We start from the raw sequence: 22038 nt of genomic DNA on the forward strand, positions 1-22038 counted from the left end.
CATTTCCTTATTTCACTCTTTCTCTTCTCATGCTTCCTTCCTCTTCTCTTGTCTTTTTCACCTCCTCAAAACTCATCTCCCCATGCAATGCCTTGATGACCAGAGATCTCCTCTGCTGCGATTGCAACATCATCTTTACTATGCCCCTCATTTTACTTTCTCTTCCAAATTTGAGCTTTGGCAACCCAACACTGATTGTTGCTCTTGGGAAGGAGTCACTTGTGATGCTTATGGTCATGTCGTTGGCATTGATCTTAGTTACAAAAACCTCTCAGGTAGCTTTCACCCCATATTCAATCTCCATCGTCTTCAACGCCTTAATCTGACTGGAAACAACTTTAATACCACTCTGTTTTCCTATGGGTTTGATAAACTCCAAAATCTAACTCATCTCAACCTTTCAAGCTCATGTTTCCATGGCCAAATTCCAGTGGAGTTCTCATTCTTAAAAAGGTTAGTCTCTCTTGATCTATCCAATCAATATTCTTGTTATTTGAGATACTACGAAGTTCTCTACCCTGGCTTCTACAACTATTTTTCATTGCCTTACGAACTTCAACAGCCTCTTAAATTAGAGAATCCAAACTTCAAGACATTAATCAAGAATTTGAGGTTTCTCACAGAGCTTTATTTGGATAGTGTGGACATTTCAACTCAAAGTGCTAAATGGTGTGAAACCACATCTCTTGTACTTCCAAACCTGCATGTGTTGAGTCTGTCAAGCTGTGCTTTGAAAGGTCCATTATGTTCTTCACTCCCAAGACTCTCTTTTCAAAACTTATCCTTGATTGGAACCCAATCTCTTATTTACCTCCCAATTTCTTGGAAATTTCCTCTCGTTTGGTTTCTCTCAGTTTGAGGAACTGCAATTTGAGTGGCCATTTCCAACTGAAAATCTCTTATCGCCAAAAATGCAAAGCATTGACATTTCAGATAATGACTTTCTTAATGGTCAGTTGCCAGAATTTCCAGCAAACAATGCTTTACAGAGTTTGTCGCTTTTTTATACAAATTTCAGTGGAAAACTACCCCAATCAATTGGTAATCTCAAGTTCTTGACTAATTTAGATCTTGATGGTTGCAACTTTTTTGGACCCATTCCATCGTCAATTGCAAATCTTAGTCACCTGGTCAACCTAGATCTAGGAGGGAACAAGCTTTCTGGATCAATACATTCTTCTTTATTTACTCTTCCATCGTTGAAGACCTTGTATCTTGGAGAAAATCAATTGGTTGGGAAAATTGATGAGTTCCCCAATGCATCTTCTTCTTTGATTGAAGTACTGTATATAGGCAATAATTATTTAAGAGGAGCAATCCCAAAGTCAATTCTTCAACTTCCAAGGCTTGAATGGATTTATATCGAAAGCAATAGCTTTAGTTCCATGAAGCTTGACATGTTTGTCCAAGTCAAAAACTTAAGGACTCACTGGCTAAACAAAATAAGCTTGTTAATTGAAAGCGACAACAGAAGTCTTACTTTTCCCCAATTAGAGAGCCTAAGCTTATGGTCATGCAACCTTACTGAATTTCCAGAATTCATTAAAAGGCAAGACAAGTTGGTTGACTTAGATCTTTCTAACAATCATATCCATGGTGTTGTGCCTAATTGGTTGTGGAAGAGCAGTCTTTCATCCCTACACCTTCCTTTCAATGTGATTGATTTTCCAAAACAGCTTCCCTTAAATGATTCAAACTTCTCATTTCCAATGTTGACAGAATTGGATTTGAGATCCTGTAACATAAGTGCGTTTCCAGAGTTCTTAAAGAGTCTAGAAAATATAATATTTCTCGACCTTTCAAATAATAAAATAAGTGGTGCAATACCAAACTGGGCGTGGAAGAAAAGTTTGCGGTATCTGTATCTTGCTAATAACCATCTCTCATCTTTGGACCAACTTTTACCCAATCAGAGTTCAACTTCTTCACAAACCTCCTTGACTAGACCTATTTGCAATTTGAGTCAACTTAGAAATTTCAATGCATCTCATAACAATTTGAGCGGCACGATTCCAAATTGCTTAGGCGAAATGAATGATCTCCTATTGTTGGATCTGCAAGGAAATAACTTCAGTGGAATGTTACCAAAATTTTCAAAAGCAACCCACTTATATATTCTCAAAGTTAGTGAGAATAGATTGGAAGGGAAGTAGCCCAGATCATTAGCTGAATGCACTCAGCTTGAAGTTTTAGACGTGGGAAACAACAAGATGAAGGAGAAATTGCCTTACTTGACGGTTCTAATATTGCGGGAAAACAGATTTTATGGTCAAATTAAACATAGATTTGTTTTCCCAACTTTGGATGTATTGGACATTGCTTCAAACCAGTTTTCTGGTGAACTATCCATTGATTTCCTTCAACCCACTCGACTAAGGTCACTCAAAATAGGTGGGAATAAATTAGAAGGGAAGTTGTCGAGATCATTAGCCAATTGTAAAGCACTTGAGGTTCTGGACCTTGGAAATAATATGGTTCATGATACATTCCCATTTTGGTTAGAGAAGCTGCCTTCCTTGAAGGTTGTCATTTTGCGAGCAAGCAGATTCTACGGCACGATTACAAAATTCAACACAGAACGTGGGTTTCCAAAGCTACGCATATTGGACATTGCTTCCAACAATTTTTCAGGCGACTTGTCCATTGAATTTTTGCAAAGCTTGAAGGCAATGATGCAGTTAACAAATGAAGACAAAGCTAAGCTGGATTACATTGGGGAGAATTATTATCAAGATTCAGTGACAATTTTCAACAAAGGGATTGAGCTGTTTTACGAGAAAATCTTAACCACTCTTACTTGTCTTGACCTTTCCAACAATAGTTTCCATGGGAGAATACCAGAAGAAATACAAATGCTGAGGTCACTCAAAGTGCTAAACTTGTCCTATAATAGCTTCTCCGGTGAAATCCCAGTAGCAGTTCAAAACCTAAAAGATCTGGAGTCTTTGGATCTGTCACAGAATGAGCTATCAGGGAAGATTCCTCCACAGCTTGCAACAACTTTCCTAGAGGCACTGAACTTGTCTTACAACCCACTTGAAGGGAGCATACCGCAAGGCAACCAATTCAGTACATTTTCAAATGATTCTTATCGTGGGAATCCAAAATTATACGGTCAACCATTGTCCAAGAAATGCAATGAAGACGGTCTTCCAGTGCCACCGCCTCCAGGGGAAGAGGAACAGTCATGGTTATATGCTATGTCAACTTGGAAAATTGTTTTGATAGGTTATGGTAGTGGTATGGTCGCTGGGCTATGTATCGGATATACAGTGTTGAATGAGTTGGGAAACAAATGGGTTGACAAGTTCAAAAAACATGGGAAAAGAAACAGAAGAAGATCTAGGTGATTGTGTCGGAATTCATGTATTAAAGTCAACAGGTAAACATTTCCTTTTGAAACTATAGTCTTTATATTTTGAAACGATTGATGTTACAAACTAATTTTGGATCATACAACACTGCAATTCCTTAATTTAAGTAGCAGGAGTGGTTACACAGTGATTTTGTTTTTCCTATGCAATATTCCTATATTTGCATGCTTATGAGAAGTTATATTCTTGGTGGTTTGACTTGTGTTTCTTATTTTGTCACAGGGAAATGACCTCTGTCCTTCTAAGCTTCAAGTCATTGCATGTAATTGGTGGCAATGAATCATTTCAAGTAGAAAACCACGCAAAGTATGATAAATTTTGTCTTTTTTGTTTGGGTTTTTGTGCTATATATTTTATCAAACACATGATGGGCTTTAGGCTCGGGTGTAATGGGTAGACCTATTGGTCCGGGTTTTAGTGCAATCTGACATTTATTTTGTACAAATAATTTATTTATCTTTTAATAACAGTTTTATTATTTTAAAAATAAGTAAATAAAATATAATGAAAAATTAGATATCTTAAAAGATGTCCGTTTCCGGAGTTGGCAAACTATGTAAAACACTATAAATATGATAGCTTATTCAAATGATTCTCCCATTATGAAACATTTAAACGAATTTACAAAAATGAAATATTTATTTACAAGAAATAAAAATTAGCCATGTTATGCATATGAAAAACATAATAATTGCAAGTGAAATGAGAAGCTTCATATTCTAATTTTCAGGCCAACAGTCTGAGAAGAAAGCATAGATTGGTAGAAGAAAGCATATGGTGAAAAGGGTAATCCCAAAACCGATTTGCTGCACTCGAGGTTCTCTTACATGTAGTTTGTATCATACGTGGATGGTTGGATCTTATTATATTAGGATTTAGTTTACCCAACTATGAACTTCTACTTTAAACACATTAATCCTATTCTAAATTGGTGTCGAAACCATTTTTAAATTTGAAAAATGGGAATCGATTTTGAAAAATTGAGATTGGAGTTGCCACCGATCTTTTATTGAGGTGTGATCGGATCACCTTGAAAATAATTTTAGGTCTGCGAATTTTGAGAAAATAGGTTCGAGATTCGGTTACGCACGGGGAAGGGTTAGCACCCTTGTGACGCCCAAAATTGGTACCAAATCGATTGTTTAATGTACCAAATCGATTGTTTAATGTCTTAGTGTCAAAAATTTGAAACGATTTTAAAATACGATCCTTTGAAAAGAAAATTTGAATGAAATAAATTGGATGATGAGGCTCTCTTCTTTCAAAGAAATAAATTGTCACACTTAGTAAGTTAGAGTGCAACATTTTAAATCCTAGAAATTAAGTTCATCTTTTGACTTTTAAAACCTATGCATTTTGAGAAGGATATCTGATTATTTGGGTCAAATGAGAAAATCAAAACCCAGTAAGTTAGGGTTCGATTTCACAAAATTTCTAAATATCGAATATTGCCTTTATTTCCATTTGTTAGAAGAATCCTCGTCTTAAGAAAACAATATGTCATATCCAATGCGTTAGGATACCACGTATCGAATTCCCGAGAATGAGCTTTTTATTTATGTTTTAGTTAAAAAGGATATTTGGTCTCTTAGATCCCGAGGAAGATTGGAATCCTGTAAGTTAGGACACAATCTTTTCAAGGATCCCAAATTCCGAGTGTTGCGTTATTTTGAAAGCTTTTTGAATAAAAATGCTTTTGATATTTAAATAATATGAAACATAATCTTTTGAACAAATAAAAACAATGAAATAATAACGTACACACGAAATGGTGATTTGTAAATAACATACATTAATGAATAACAAATAATCAATAGGTAAATACAAATAAACATAGTAACAATAATCTCAATCATACATTATGCCAATGCTAATAATATCGACATTCAAAGATTAAATGAATTATCAATACAAAAAAAAAGTGTTATATGTGTAAAATGTTAAAATAAACAATATACATATATGAGTTTAAAATAAGTCAAAATGAAGATAAAAAAATACTATAAAAATAATATCAAAATGAAGTTTAAAATGAATATTGTATATGAAGAAAATCAAAGTACATGAAATAATATATGCATATTAATTTAAATAATATTACATATGGATTGGAAAATTTCTTATGATAATATAATATAATAGTATGTATAAAAGGTTGATATAAATCAAGTATATAATGAAATAAAATTTTAAATGAAACCAGTTATATATGTAATAAGTAAAAATGTAAATATGAAATTGACGATACATTAGGTATATACGTATAATAAAAAAAAACTTAATACAAATTTTATATAGATATAATAGTATTACATAAATATGTTATTGATTTTAAAGCATAAAAGTATATATGAATAAACATTTTAAGAAAAAGTATTATAAAATAAACTCATTAATTAAAATGTATAAATAATATAGTTAACATAAAATATATACTAATGCATTAGAATAGACAGTATGTAATAAAATAAAATAGTGTATATATATATATATGAAAATAAGTAAATATATAAACTAATATGATAATAATACCAATAATAACAACAATAAAGATAATAAACTAAACAATTTTAGCAATAATAACAAAACAGAGGACAAAATTGGCATTAAAGCAGTAATTCAGGGGAGAAATCTAAAATAAATAAAAAGAAAGGTCCAAATTACAAAGAGCAAATGACATGGGGGACTGAAAGGGGAATATTCCCCACCCTCCAAAACGCAGCGTTGCATATGGACCTAGATGAAATCTGCAACAAATTATGCTACCCAAAATTAAAGAAACTTAAAGGATCGAGTTGGAACACAACGCGAAGTAAGAAGGACCGAGCACGCAATTATCCCTCTCCATACCAAAACGCGCAGATCTAGCCACGGTTGGATCGGGTCATCGGGTATGGTCGTTAAACGGCGTCGTATTGTTTGCTGTACAAATTAAAATCGAAGAAAATCAAATCGAAATTCCACAAAACTAGAGGGACTCGTCGTGAAAATAGACCAATGAACAGAAGCACGCGGATCCTGCCCCGAGTCGGGTCACCACGCGATTTTGAACTTCCCAACGGCATCGTTTTTAAAGCTACATGGCCTGCTTAAAACGCTGTCGTTTCTTTCACCGTACAAAGGCTAAAATAAACCTAAAACTAATCAGCCATCAGTCATTTACAAAAAAAAAAAAACCTAAAGAAAATCTAAAACCTAAGGATTTCTCCCTGCGCCGCTCAACCTTTCAGATCCCATTTGCTCTGATTACGACGAGAGAAGCAGGGATTCGACGGTCACGTTATGCAGGTGGACTCTCATCCTTCCTCGATTTCTTTTTTTTTTTAAACAATGAATAAAAGAAAAAAAGAAAGCAAAGAATCGAAAAAGAAAAAAAGATCGAGAGCCAAAAAAGAAAATAATACTCGAAATCACCTTTAGAAACTGTTTTTCTATTGCTTTTCAAAATTTTCTCTCTGATACACTATTTGTGTGTGTAATCCCCTTATACAGATTTCAATCGGCCCTCTTTATAGCCGAACCGAGAAAAAGAAAGAAAAAAATCAAATTTTCTCTATTTTTTTACATTTTTCTTCTTATTTACTACCGGTATTTACTGTCAAATTGTTGCCTCTTTCTTTGCTGTTGCTATCTATTTTTCTTCTTGTTTGTTTGTCCTTCTTGCAGGTACGGCGTACGGAGGGTGGACGTGGCGTGCGTAGAGAGGGAGAGCAGAGAGGCGCTACTGCTACGGCTTGATGGCTTGCTGGAGCGGCGGCTGATATCTCAGAAACCCTAGGGTTTCTGTTTGTGATTTTTCTTTTGGGCTTAGGTGATTTGGGCTGGGGTTAGGTGTTGGGCTAATTGGGTTGGGGATATTGGGCTAGGCTAATATTTGGGTAGTGGGCCACACAGGCTATTGTAAATGGACTGCTATTGGACTGTTATTAATTTTTGGATTTGGTTTATATATTTGTGCTTTTGGGCCCGGGCAAATTGGCCTATTACAATTGGTATTGGGATTAGTCTATTTATTCTTTCAATGATAGTTTTATTACTTTAAAAAAACACCCTACAATTAAACTTTGTATGTAATATGATAATAATAATTAAAATATAATGAAAGAAATTATGTCTTACAGTCTAGTGAAGGCTAACAATGTGTCACATTATCATTACAATGTACACATACTTTGTAGGAAATTTATCCAATGAAACAGAGGATTAAACTAGTTTCCCAGATGCAGGGAAGAATTGGTATGCTACAATACTAAGAAAAATACTAATAACAAAAAAATGGTAATGGAATCACCCTTGTTATTAGGCTTATGAATTTCATTGATGGATTCTCTTAACATATGGGCAAATCTGGCGGCGGCGGTGCTAACCTCCTTTTGTATTTTTATTGGATCCAGGAGGTTGGAGAGAAGGAGTATGTGCTCCTCATAGAGCTGCGGTGCCATGGCTGTGCGGAATGGTGCTGAGGAATGTACTGCTGCAGGCGGTTATTTGCCAGTGTCCTTGTGCAGGTAGCTGGCCATTTGTGGAGACCACAAAAAATAAAAATTAGCCGTGTTTTGCACGGATAAAAAAAAATCATATTTTAGATTTAAATAATTATATATTCTTTAATCTCATTGGGTTTCAATTGGTTTGGTAAATTTTGAAATAAAAAAATAAAAAAAAAACCTTTTGGAATTGGAATTGGTTTGGTAAACATTGTTTTCATGCAGAAAGATTTAGACATTTGCATGCAATGTCAAAGGCTAAGACTAAGTCTATGAATATATTGAAATTAATATGATTAATAAGACCAATAAAATCTCATAATTCAGAACTATGGGGCATTCTGGATGGTCTTGGACCAGGTTTGACCAACGTAAAGGCTCTTCATTCCCTTGTTTCACTTTTTCTTCCTTTCTTCTTTCTCTTCTCATCCTCTCTTTCTCAATCTCATCTCCCAAGCCAACGCTTTGATGACCAGATATCTCCTCTCTTGCAATTGCAACATCATCTTTACTATAAATATAGTAGCTTATCCAAATGATTCACGAAACATTTAAACGAATTTATAGAAATTAATACTTATTTAAAATATTTACAAGAAATAAAAATTAGCACATGAAGAATAAAGAAAGGGAAAAAAAATCCATATTTTAGATTTAATAGACTATATGTCCTATTATTGCGTTTTAATTGGTATGATAAACTATTTTCGACCAAAGGTCCATCAATTGAGCTGAATTTTATATATGCTGGCCTTCTCATTGGTAAATTTTGAAATATAAAAAATAAAAAAACCTTTGGGAATTGGAAGTAATTCCAATTTTGCATGCAAAACCTTTGGGTAAATTTTGCATGCGGAGCCTGTTATAGACCATGGAGCACTGATTGTGGGCAGTACTGGTCGAAGCATGCAAAACTATTGACATTATCCTAAACTTATGTAAAACCAAAACTTAGAACTGAAATTCAATACAAAATTTCAGTTTTCAAAAATCAGCAGCCTATGGCCCAGTGTAGAGGTGATCATGGGCCGGGCCAAGTTTGGGTCGGGAGCAGACAAAATTTTAGGCTCATTTTCTAGGCCCGTGTCTAGCCCAGCCCAAAATATGTGCCTAAAAAATTTGTCTAAGCCTGGCCAAAAAGAAAATTGCTAAGCCCGAGCTTAGCCCGGCTCGGCCCATATTAAATTTTACAGAAACCAATACGGTTTTGACTCGAACACCAATGTTGAGGAAACATGGTCATGATGGTGTTGGCGAGTTTATTGAGTTTTATGGTTAGGTCTATGGTCATAAATCTTGACAATGGAATGCTTTACAATCAATAATATTGGTTTTAAAGTGCATATAGGAGAAGGTGTGACTGATTAGGTAGATGGCATGTTTTTGGTGCTGATTAGGTAGGCAACCACTTCAACCATTATTCCAAGTGAAGTTAGAACAAAAACATCTGTTCATTCTACGTGTAATCATGGCTCTAATGAGGTTTAAAGGACATTATTATTGCTATAATTTTATTTTTTAATGATTTAAATTTAAGAAAATTAAAATTAGAAAATCATTTATATAGAATAAAGAGCCGACAAGAAGATTGAAACCTGGCATTAATAAGAAGAATAAGAGCTCAACAAAGTGGATCAACATAGTTTTCATGCATTAATGATATGTCAACGACTAAGACTAAAGCCAATAATATCTCATATTATCATTTTTTTATAAGTTCAAAGTATTAAAATTTTCTTGTATTAACGATAATGTTTATATATGTTCAATATTCATTAAGGAACCAATTTTATATCATTTTGGGTCTTTTATCAAATTTTACTTAAAAAATCAATAGTAAACTATTTTATTTAAAAATTACCATTATTTCTTTTTTCTTTTATGACCTTACTTAATCAAATTGGTACATCATCATCATCATTATTATTATTGGCATGCAGTTATAAAGACTTAGAATTTTGCATGCATATCAAAGACTTAGAAATTTCCACTACTTGATATTTTAATGACTTGAATTAAACAAAGTGGTTGAACATTACTCTCATGCAGTTAGGGGCGAGTGTTTGATCGAATCGAATGAAAAAATTTCTAGTTAACCGAGTTGACAAATTATATTTTATCATCGTAATTTGATTTGAAATTTTCTGGAATTGAGTCGAATCAGATGGAATTCATTCGAGTTAAATTTTAAAAAATAATTTTGGGTCCTTATAACTACTGTCACTCACCGTAATAAAATTTATCCACCATAATCAATTTTTTTATTAACTTACATCACCTCATAATTTATATTTTAATCTTTTTATATGGGTTAGCTTCTTTGCTTGTTTAGTTGTTTCAATTATCTTGATTCTTGTCACTATGTATTTTGGAATTAAGAAATATATTAAATGTAAAATGTGAATTTTTAAATAAAATTTATAAAATTTTAACATAAAGATCTTATGGCTTCATTAATAATTCAATTTTATGACTAAACAAAAGTAGAATTAGGAGTTTTTTATTTTTTATTTGAGATTTATGGACATTTTCTATGTGAAAAGTTGCTACTAAAATGTTTAAGAAATAGGTTTTCTAGTTTCCTTCTGTTTTTTATTTGTTTGAGTTTGATATTTAATCACTAGAATTAAAATCCAATTCTCTACTAATAAATCAAACAATTGTTTGACTCTATAAAAATATTATGGTGTAAAATTGTTTGATTTAAATTAAAAATTAAATATGTCAAATTAAAATCTTGTTATAGTATAATTAATATTTGAAATCATAAATATTTGAAAACTGTTTTAAAGTGAAATAAAAAAATTATTATAGTTTTTGCATAATATAAATTTTAGAATTTTTATGAATATTTTAACTTTAAAAATTATTTTAATTTTTTTGTAATTTTGTTGAGTGAGATTAATTTGTTAATTTTAAAATTGACAGAATCAAAAGAGTATATATATCAATTTGTGTTTGAATTATTTGAGTTATTTAAATTATAAAATTCAACTCGAATCTCGAATTATAAATATTTTAATAATATAAAACATAAAAATATTAAAATTAAATAATAATTAAATAATAATATATTTCTCAGCCTCTAAGAAAGTTTGAAAGCTGAAATTTAAATATGTTTCTTTTCAAAAGTGAAAAATTGTATATATTCTATCATCAAAATTTTCACTCATTGTGTCCGTCAATTTATAAGGTGGCTTGACTTGTACACATTGATTGAACGTTGTTTTTGTGCAATAAAAACTTGGACATTTGCATGCAATGCCAAAGACTTAAGACTTAAAAGGTCTATAATATTTCATACTACCATTTTTTCTGGTCGTAAATTAAAGATTTTAAAAAATTCAAATTAAAACCATTATGATTTAAATTTATTATAGTTTTTACATAATATAAATTTTAGAAATTTTATGAATATTTTGATTTTAAAAATTATTTAATTATTTTTTTGAAAACTTTTATTGGCAGAGATCAATTTGTTAATTTTTAAAATTGACAGGGACCAAAGGAGCAGGTACACCAATTTATTGTTAGAAGTATTCCACCACTTTAGTTAAGTCTTTTTGGTCAACCTTTTCCGGCATGGGATAATAATAATAATACTAATAATAAATAATTTATATGCCAAACATGAAAACTACACATTTGTGTATCAATATGTTGTATGCCAAGCACAATCCTTCGTCACACCCAACAAACATGAACACTCTTCATTTCCTTATTTCACTCTTCCTCTTCTCATGCTTCCTTTCTCTTGTCTTGTCTTTTTCACCTCCTCAAACTCATCTCCCTAAGCAATGCCTTGATGACCAGAGAGCTCCTCTCCTGCAATTGCAGCATCATCTTTACTATGCCCCTAATTCTACTTTCTCTTCCAATTTTGACCTCTGGGATGTCAACACTGATTGTTGTTCTTGGGAAGGAATCACTTGTGATGCTTATGGTCATGTCGTTGGCATTGATCTTAGTTACAAAAACCTTTCAGGCAGCTTTCACTCCATATTCGATCTCCATCATCTTCAACACCTGAATCTTGCTGGAAACAACTTTAATACCACTCTGTTTTCGTATGGGTTTGATGAACTCCAAAATCTAACTCATCTCAACCTTTCAAGCTCATGTTTCCATGGCCAAATTCCAGTGGAGATCTCATTCTTAAAAAGGTTAGTCTCTCTTGATCTATCCAATCAAGGTTCTTGTTATTTGAGAAATGGTTACGATTATGATTCAGCTACTTTAAAATTGGAGAAACCAAACTTCAAGACATTTATCAAGAATTTGAAGTTTCTCACGGAGCTTTATTTGGATGGTGTCGACATTTCAACTCAAAGTACTAAATGGTGTGAAACCACATCTCTTGTACTTCCAAACATGCATGTGTTGAGTCTGTCAAGCTGTAGTTTGAAAGGTCCATTATGTTCTTCACTCTCAAGACTCTCCTTTCTTTCCAAACTTATCCTTGATGAAAACCCAACCTCTTATTTACCTCCCAATTTCTTGGTAAATTCCTCTTGTTTGGTTTCTCTCAGTTTGAGGTATTGCAATTTGAATGGGCATTTTCCAACCGGAATTCTCTTATTGCCAAAAATTCAAAGCATTGACATTTCATTGAACCGCCAACTTATGGGTCAGTTGCCAGAATTTCCAGCAAACAATGCATTACTGAGTCTGTCACTTTATGACACAAATTTCAGTGGAAAACTACCTGAATCGATTGGTAATCTTAAGTTCCTGACAAATTTAGATCTTTCTGGTTGCAATTTTTTTGGACCCATTCCATCGTCAATTGCAAATCTTAGTCACCTGGTGAACCTAGATCTAGGAGGGAACAAGCTTTCTGGATCAATACATTCTTCTTTATTTACTCTTCCATCGTTGAAGATCCTGTTTCTTGGAGACAATCAATTGGTTGGGAAAATTGATGAGTTCCCCAATGCATCTTCTTCTTTGATTGAAGTACTGTATATAGGCAATAATTATTTAAGAGGAGCAATCCCAAAGTCAATTCTTCAACTTCCAAGGCTTGAATGGCTTTATATCGAAAGCAATAGCTTTAGTTCCATGAAGCTTGACATGTCTGTCCAAGTCAACAACTTAAGGACTCTCTGGCTAAACTATATCAGCTTGTTAATTGAAAGCGACAACAGAAGTCTTACTTTTCCCCAATTAGAAAGCCTAAGCTTAAGGTCATGCAACCTTACTGAATTTCCAGAATTCATTAAAAGGCAAGACAAGTTGGTTTACTTAGATCTTTCTAACAACCATATCCATGGTTTTGTGCCCAATTGGTTGTGGAAGAGCAGTCTTTCATCCTTACACCTTAGACCTTTATTTCAATATGATTGATTTTCCAAAACAAATTCCTTTAAGTGATGCAAACTTCTCTTTCCCAATGTTGAGGCAATTGATTCTGGGATATTGTAACGTAAGTGCATTTCCGGAGTTCTTAAAGAGTCAAGAAAATTTAGAATATCTCATACTTCCAAATAACAAAATAAGTGGTGCAATACCAAACTGGGTGTGGAAGAAAAGTTTGCATCAATTGTCTCTTGCTAATAACCATCTCTTATCTTTGGGCGAACTTTTACCCAATCAGAGTTCAACTTTTTCACGAGGCTTTTTCTATTTCGACGTATCTTATAACAATTTGAGTGGCCCAATTCCAAATTGGTTATGCAATATGAGTCAACTTCTCAGTTTCGATGTATTTTATAACAATTTGAGTGGCCCAATTCCAAATTGCTTGGGCGATATGAGTGCTCTGAGTTGGTTAGGTTTGCAAGGAAATAACTTCAGTGGAATGTTACCAAAATTTTCAAAAGCAACCCAACTGCAATTTCTGAAAGTTAGTGAGAATAGATTGGAAGGTAAGTTGCCCAGATCATTAGCTGAATGCACTCAGCTTGAAGTTTTGGACGTGGCAAAAAACATGATGAATGATACATTCCCTTTTTGGTTGGGGAAATTGCCTGCGCTAAAGGTTCTCATTTTGCGGGAAAACAGATTTTACGGTCAAATTAAACATTTCAAACATAAATCTGTTTTCCCAACTTTGGATGTATTGGACATTGCTTCAAACCAGTTTTCTGGTGAACTATCCATTGATTTCCTTCAACCCACTCGACTAAGGTCACTCAAAATAGGTGGGAATAAATTGGAAGGGAAGCTGTCGAGATCATTAGCCAATTGCACAGCACTTGAGGTTCTGGACCTTGGAAATAATATGGTTCATGATACATTCCCATTTTGGTTAGAGAAGCTACCTTCCTTGAAGGTTCTCGTTTTGCGAGCAAACAGATTCTACGGCACAATTTCAAAAATTGACACGAAACGTGGGTTTCCAAAGCTACGCATATTGGACATTGCTTCCAACAATTTTTCAGGTGACTTGTCTATTGAATTTTTGCAGAGTTTGAAGGCAATGGCGGAGATGACTAATGACGAAAAGGCTACGCTGGATTATATCGGAGAGAATTATTATCAAGACTCTGTGACAATTGTTAACAGAGGGATTGAAATGTTCTACCAAAAAGTCTTGACAATTCTTACTTGTCTTGACCTTTCCAACAATAGTTTCCATGGGAGAATACCAGAAGAGATACAAATGCTGAGGTCACTCAGACTGATGAACTTATCCAACAATGGCTTTTCTGGTGAAATCCCATTAGCACTTGAAAATCTAAAAGATCTTGAATCTTTGGATCTCTCACAGAATGAGCTGTCAGGGAAGATTCCTGCACAACTTACAAGTTTAATTTTCTTAGCAGCATTGAACTTGTCTTACAACCAACTCGAAGGGAGCATACCACAAAGCAACCAATTCAATACATTTACAAATGATTCCTACCGTGGGAACCCAAAATTGTGTGGGCTGCCATTGTCAAGGAAATGCAATGAAGTTGGTCTTCCAATGCCACCACCTCCAGGGGAAAATGAAGATTCATGGTTATATGCTCTGTGTACTTGGAAAATTGCGTTGATAGGTTATGCTAGTGGATTAGTGGTTGGGCTATGTATTGGATATACAGTGCTGAATGAGTTGGGAAACAAATGGGTTAACAAGTTCAAAAAGTGTGGGATAAGAAATAGAAGAAGATGTAGGTGACTCCATCAGAATTCTTGCTTCAAAATTAGCTGGTAAGCGTTTGTCTTTCTAATTTGAACAGATAGTTGTTGATTTATATATATGGGTTTTCATAACCTCATTTTTTGCTGTCTTTACTAAGTTCACTATCATATCGTGCTTGTAATTTGATGTTACCATTGAGCAATGCAGGAGGTACTTGAAGCAGGACATGGAATGTACAGTTGTGAGGTTCATGAAGAATGTAGGCAATGATCCTAACAAGATCAATCCACTGGTTTGTAATTTTGCTTTATATGCACTTTTTTCCTTTTGTAGTTTTCCACGAGTATAAGTAAGTGTTTATTCATTTTGCATCCAGGTCCCTGTGGATTTGGGGGATGCAATGTTTCACTGCTACTGAATTTCCATGCTAATAATGATATTATAAACAAGGATATGGCTGCCCAAGCTTTCTTTTATATGCAATTTACTTTTACTTCAATTATTTTATCTTCGGAATATTTGTACAGCTGAGGAGATTTAATGGCATGATGTTGATGGAAGCCATATCTGGTGGACATTGGATGGATTGTGTAAAGAGACGCAGATGCTGCTACTCCCATCCTTTGCTCTTCCAAACAGATATTAGCTTTATATTTTATCAATCACGTGTTGGGCTTTAGGACCGGGTGTAAAGGGTGGACCTGTTGGTCTGGGTTTTAGTTCAGCCGGACACTTATTTTCATACTAGTTTGTTTATCCTTTCAATGATAGTTATATTAATTTCAAAAAACTTTTGAAATTGAAATTAATTTTTTCAAAGAATCGAAAAATTGTTAATAATATAAGATATCTTGTCAGTCTCATTTGTCTTTGATAATTTCAATTAAATCTATAGAAATTTTAATGTGAAAATTTAAATAAGTTTCTTTCAAAGAAATTGCTAAGAAGAGAAAAACTGTAAACATTTTATCATCAAAATTTCCGCTACTTGTGCCCATCAATCCATCTTAACTACCTAAGAAACTTGCTAAACATTGTTTTCATGGGGTAAAAAAGATTTAGATATTTGCATGCAGTGCCAAAAGGCTGAGACTAAGTCCAATAATATCTCATTCCATAAATTTCTATTGATTCCATACACTTTAAGTTCATTGAAAAGTCATCAAAGTTATGAGAAAATTTAGTTTTTGAGCCATTAATTTATCTCAACCAGCTAAAAAAATTCACCACAATTCCATTTTTTTTTATTAGTTGACTAAAATAAAATTAGTGGTACAACATTATTTTGATGCAGTAGTGATCGGGCTTAGTCCAAAATTAAAAATAATGTATGGAAAGTACTAATTTGTGTATAAATAAGTTGTATGGAAACAATCCTCCTTCACAGCCAGCAAACATGAAAGCCATATCTGATGGACATTGTACTGATTGTGTAAAGAGACAACTGCTGCTGCTTCTCCCACCTTTTGCTGACACATTGGGTTTTTATTTTATCAAACACATGTTGGGTTTTGGTACAGCCTCGCACTTATTTTGTACCAATCGAAGTTTCGCAAAAATTGTGTGGTCATCATAATTTCCACTCCATATATTCCCATCAATCCATCTAAACCAGCTAACACAAATGCTTTATTTTTGTGTTTATAATGACTTGACTTAAACAAAGTGGTAAACCATTGTTTTCATATGGTAAGGATCGGGCAAAGACTTAGACATTTGCATGCAATGCCAAATCTTGAATTTAGAGTTGAGCCCATAATTTGGGGTGTTGGATTTAATTAAACCCGTTGGTAGATCATAACATATTTATAAGTTGGATACTACTTAATAATTAGGATTTAGGAGTACTCATTATTGGGTAAAAAGACTTGAACATTAGCTTGCATGCCAAAGAAAAAAAACCTTAATTTCTAAAACACATTTCATCTTATCCTTCAGCAAATTATCTCCGTCTCATTTATTTTTGATGATTTTTTATGAGTGTTTAATCGAATCAAGTAAAATTTTTTTGAGTTAACTGAACTGATGAGTCCTATTTATCATCCTAACTTGATTTGACATTTTTTCGAATTGAGTCGAGTGAAATGAAATTCGAGTCAAATTGAATCGAGTGAAATTATTCAAGTTCAATTAAAAAATTAAATATATCAAATTAAAATCTTGTTATAGGATAATTAATTTAATGTTAGGACACATAAATTTAAAACTATATACATTTGAAAACTTTTTCAAAACAAAATAATAATAAAAATTCTTACAATTGAAAAATATATATAATTTAAAATTTTTATAAATATTTTGAATTTTAAAAATTATTTTGAAATATTAGCAGGTAAGCATTAGTCTAATTAAGCATTAGTCTTTCTAATTTGAAAAGATAGTTGTTGAAAAATAAATTTCTCTATCATATCCTACTTGTAGCATTGACATTCATTTTCCATATTCTATTGTAATTTTATGTTTCATTTAGCAATGCAGGACATGGAATATCCAGTCAGGAGGTACGTTATCTTTGAGGAAAATGGTAATTAGTTCCTTATGACTACAAGCATTTTTCAATCACGTTTTATGCTTTAGGTCCGGGTGTAAAGGGTGAACTCGTTGGTCCGGGTTTTAGTGCAGCTTGACACTTGTTTTTATATTAGTCTATTTATCCTTTCAATGACAGTCTTATTACATTAAAAATTATCGTTCAATTAAGCTTTGTATGTAATAATATGATAATAATAATTAAAATATAATGAAAGAATTTTTGTGTTACAATCTAGTATGTTTTTATATTAGTCTATTTATCCTTTCAATGATAGTCTTATTACGTTAAAAATTACTGTTCAATTACACTTTGTATGTAATAATATGATAATAATAATTAAAATATAATGAAAGAATTTTTGTGTTACAATCTAGTATGTTTTCCAATGTTAGCCAAAGTCCAACACTATGTCACACTATTATTACAATGTACACATACTTTTTAGGGAAATTTATCCAATGAAACAGAGCATTAAACTAGTTTCCCAGATGCAGGGAAGAATTGGAATGCCACAATACTATGAAAATGATTAAGAAAAATACTAATAACAAAAAAAAAAAAATGGTAATGGAATCACAGTAATTGAAATGACGAAGAAGGGTGTTTACCTGGATTATCAGCGACGAATCTAATGGTTGCCCATCCATTCACAGGCACTCCAACAGTGTTCCTCACAGGTGGATCAACAAGGCTGAATTTAGAAATATCCTTTTTAGGATCGAAGTTCTTTAAACGTTGTGCAATGATATAGAAATCGTATACATGAAGATGAATTGGATGATTCTCGGGTGTCACTATGCTTTTGTCTTGGAGCACAATTTTGTACCCTAAAAATGTTGGTATGGGTTAGAGGTGAGAGAGGTGACTGAGATGAAGATGATGATGTTGATGCTGATGCTGATGTGGTTGGTGGTGGCAATGATGAAGGTGAGTGAAGAATGTTCAGTGATGGAGGATGCCTCCAGAGTGCTGGGAGCCGAAAGTGTTAGAAGAAAAATGGTGGAAAAAGAGCCCCCGGTTAGAAGCTTTGCTACAATTAAAATTGAGTTAAATTGAATTTACCACAAAATGCTGATTTGTATCCCGATAAAATTTGGTGTCTACGTAAAAAAAAAATTAAAATATAATGAAAGAAATGATGCCTTGCAATGTGGTGTGCTTTTTAGTGTTAGTAAACAATCTAAAACACTAGAAAATTGGAAGTGACTTTAGATTTAAAAAAGAAAAAAAATCCATATTTTAGATTAAAAAGAAATTCCTTTACTTTTTATGAATTGACTAAAATGAAGTGGTAGAAACATTATTTTCATGCAGTAGTGATCGGGATAAGATTAAGATTAATAATATTTTATTCTTATACTAAGACTTAGAAATTTGCTTGCAATGCCAAATATTAAAACTAAGACTAAGGCCAACAATATATTTTACTATTATTTAGTTAAAAGTTTTTGAAGTTTAGAGATAAATTTAGAATGCAACATATAATTTGGGGTGTTAAATTTAATTAAACCCTTTAATAGATCATAGCATATTTATAAGTTTGGTACTGCTTCATAAATTAGGACATAAAAGTACTCATTAATAAATTAATTTCGTATATAAATTAATTCTTTTGGGTGTTATACCAAAATTTAATTTAAAATTTTTAATAGTAATTTTATTAAAAATTAAATTATGTAAGAATAATTATATATAATCTATATACCTATATATAAAATTGGTTTCCACCTTCTTTCTTTTTAATTTACATTTTACAAAAAAATTAAAATTAAAATTTAGTTTCTTTAATATGCCTAAATTTGAGATTTAATCTATACTTTATTCTTTAACATAATTTAGGCACTATATTTTTATAATGTAATAGATTAGTCCTTACACGTGGCACATCCAACCATTTTGCTGTCCTTTCCTTTATCCTTTTTTTTAATTTTACAATAAAATGTTAAATTTCAGTTTCAATCCTCTAATATGTCTAAATTTGAGATTTAATCTATATACTTTAATCTTTAACATAATTTGGGCCCTACATCTTTAAATGTTATTAATTAGTCCAAATTATTAATATGATTAACTTTTCGTGAAACATTACGTGGTTATTGATAGTTTGCATACATAAGAGTCTTAGAGACTGACACATTACTTTCCATTTCTTTTAGGTTTGCATCACTTTTTGTAAGCTATACTAAAACTTAATATTTAATCTATATATTTAATTTTGATATAATTTAGTTCATCTACTTTTATAATGTAATTAGCTAGTCAAAATAGTTAATGTTGTTGGTTATTTCTATCAACATGCTAATGTCAATTTTTCTTAAAAACAATATGCTTCGATAGGATTTTTTTATCGGCGATGTGAATGAGTGTTGTTAAGGAAAAGTCTTTATAAAATATTTTAAAAGTTATTTTTATTGTTACATGACTACCAATTGATTTTTTTTAAATTTCAAAATATCACCTCAGAGAATTTAATAGAAGAATTTTAATGATAGTATAATTGAATCAAAATTTTAAATTTTAAAAGTAGAAAATCATATTTCTAAAATAAAAATAGAGAAGCTAAATTCTAAATGTACAAAATAGAGAGAATTAAAATATATTTTAACCTTCAAATATTTTACTCTATAATTATATATTTTTACTCTATAATTCTCACTTCCACTTTATCTTTGTTAATTTCCTACTTATTTCTATTTTTATTTTGCTTATGAATCTAAACAGAGAAAAAAAGGACAAAAAAAGAAAGAAATGAATAGTATGAATTAAAATTTGAGATTTGATCCCTATTAAAAATTAAAAATTTATTGTTTCTATTTTTTTAATTTAAAAATCATAGATAAATCCTTCTACACGTAATTTAAAATTTTTGTGCATTCAATCATCAGAATTTCCACTCCTTGTGTCCATCGGTTCATCTCAAATCACCTAAGAAACTTGCTATAATTTGTCTTTATAATGACTTAAACAAATCGGTTGAACATTGATTTCATGCAGTAGTGGTCCACCAAGAAGACTTAGGGTAGTTTTGGATAGGTGGTGTATTTATTTGCTGTTAGTCTAAAAACAACGGTGACGGTAAGATTAGATACTATAATGATACTGTAACATGAGATAAAAAATAAGCTAAACGCACCGCACCGCCCATCCAAATCCACCCTTAGACATTAACATGCATGCCAAAACAATTAAGACTAAGGCTAATAAAATCTCATATTATCATTTTCTTTGTTAGTCCAAAATAAAAAAATATTAAAAAAATTTAAGTTAGACAATTATTGATAATTTAAGGACTTAATTGAAATATTTTAAAATTTAGGTATTAATTTATAATTTAATCCATTATTCAGGGGAAAAGATCAGAACCTTGGAATATTATTCATATAGAATAAAGATGCGAAAAAGAATGGTCTTCATTTCTTTCGTTCTTTATCATTTTAATTAACTTTAAGGAAGCTTCAAAGTAAAAATTTAAATATGTTTCTTCCCAAGAAATTATATTAACAACTTAATGTAAATAATGATTTGAATATTGGAATTAAATATTAAGTAAAATAATAATGTTGTATTGAAACTACAAATTTATGTATAAATGTGTTGCATGAAAACCATCCTCCTTCATACCCAATCAACATGAAGACTCTTCAGTCCATTGCTTCACTTTTTCTACCTTTCTTCTTTCTCTTCTCATCCTTTCTTTCTCAAACTCATCTCCTAATGCAGTGCCTTAATAAATAAGTTGTATGCCAAACACAATCCTCCTTCACACCCATCCAACATGAACACTTTTCGTTTCCTTATTTCACTATTTCTCTTCTCATGCTTCTTTCCTCCTCTCTTGTCTTTTTTACCTCTTCAAACTAATCTCCCAAATGCTGCAATTGCAACATCATCTTTACTATGCCCCTAATTTTACTTTCTCTTCCAAATTTGAGCTCTGTGATGTCAACACTGATTGTTGTTCTTGGGAAGGAGTCACTTGTGATGCTTATGGTCATGTCGTTGGCATTGATCTTAGTTACAAAAACCTTTCCAGTATCTTCCACTCAATATTCGATCTCCATCATCTTCAACACCTGAATCTTGTTGAAAATAACTTTAATACCACTTTGCATTCTTATGGGTTTGTGTTAAAGTTGGCCTGCATGCAGCCAAGAAGCAGAGAAGCAACCCGAGCCATGAATGTTGCAGTTGAAGATGGTGCTGCTGTTTTTGTTTAGTTTTGTTACTTTAATTAACATTTTGTAACTTAGTTAGATTCAAACCAAGTTGTTAATGTACTTGATGTAATTTGTCAATGCTTTGAGCTGATAAATTAGCTTCACTAAGTGTGCAAGTTATGTTTCATTAGTTTCAAGGTTACTTAGTGGTAGTAGGTAATGTTTAGGTAACAATTTACTTATTTTTAACTAGCTTATGTCTGGTATATGTATTGGCATTATGCCATCTTTCAATGTTAATGAAAATTCATCAAAATTCATCATAAAATTCCCTTTTCTTGCTTTCTTTTGTCTTTCAAGCCTGGTTATATTTTGTTTGCTCAGCAAGTATCGAGCCTTCAAGCTCAAGAAACTGCTA

The 22038-nt window shown here is 32.2% G+C and overlaps 3 protein-coding genes across 8 annotated transcripts in view; all 3 read left to right on the forward strand.

Moving 5' to 3' along the window:
* The window catches only part of LOC105796497 (receptor-like protein 35), a 55479-nt gene extending 51682 nt beyond the window's left edge, over positions 1–3797 (forward strand). Inside the window, exons 4-5 of the mRNA XM_052628433.1 lie at positions 2331–3382; positions 3597–3797. Coding sequence (XP_052484393.1) covers positions 2331–3350 — 1020 coding nt within the window. The 3' untranslated portion in view covers positions 3351–3382; positions 3597–3797. The remainder of the gene's footprint in view (positions 1–2330; positions 3383–3596) is intronic.
* Positions 1–17486, forward strand: part of LOC105795594 (receptor-like protein 11) — a 68570-nt gene extending 51084 nt beyond the window's left edge. Inside the window, exon 3 of the mRNA XM_052627926.1 lies at positions 17432–17486. The gene's annotated coding sequence lies outside the window, so the exon portion shown is untranslated. The remainder of the gene's footprint in view (positions 1–17431) is intronic.
* Positions 11519–22038, forward strand: part of LOC105796495 (receptor-like protein 7) — a 44573-nt gene continuing 34053 nt past the window's right edge. Inside the window, exons 1-4 of one of the 6 annotated variants that reach the window (XR_008194180.1) lie at positions 11519–14514; positions 14629–14998; positions 15138–15222; positions 15307–15791. Coding sequence is in view for 1 of the 6 variants with exons in the window: in XM_052627924.1 (XP_052483884.1) it covers positions 13131–14966 (1836 nt within the window). In the remaining 5 variants the exon portion in view is untranslated. Of the gene's footprint in view, positions 14999–15137; positions 15792–22038 lie in introns of those variants that run through there. The other 5 variants (XR_008194181.1, XR_008194177.1, XR_008194178.1 and 2 more) reach the window with 5 other exon arrangements.

The sequence above is a fragment of the Gossypium raimondii genome, chromosome 3 (assembly GCF_025698545.1).
Source record: "Gossypium raimondii isolate GPD5lz chromosome 3, ASM2569854v1, whole genome shotgun sequence".
Classification (NCBI taxonomy): domain Eukaryota; kingdom Viridiplantae; phylum Streptophyta; class Magnoliopsida; order Malvales; family Malvaceae; genus Gossypium; species Gossypium raimondii.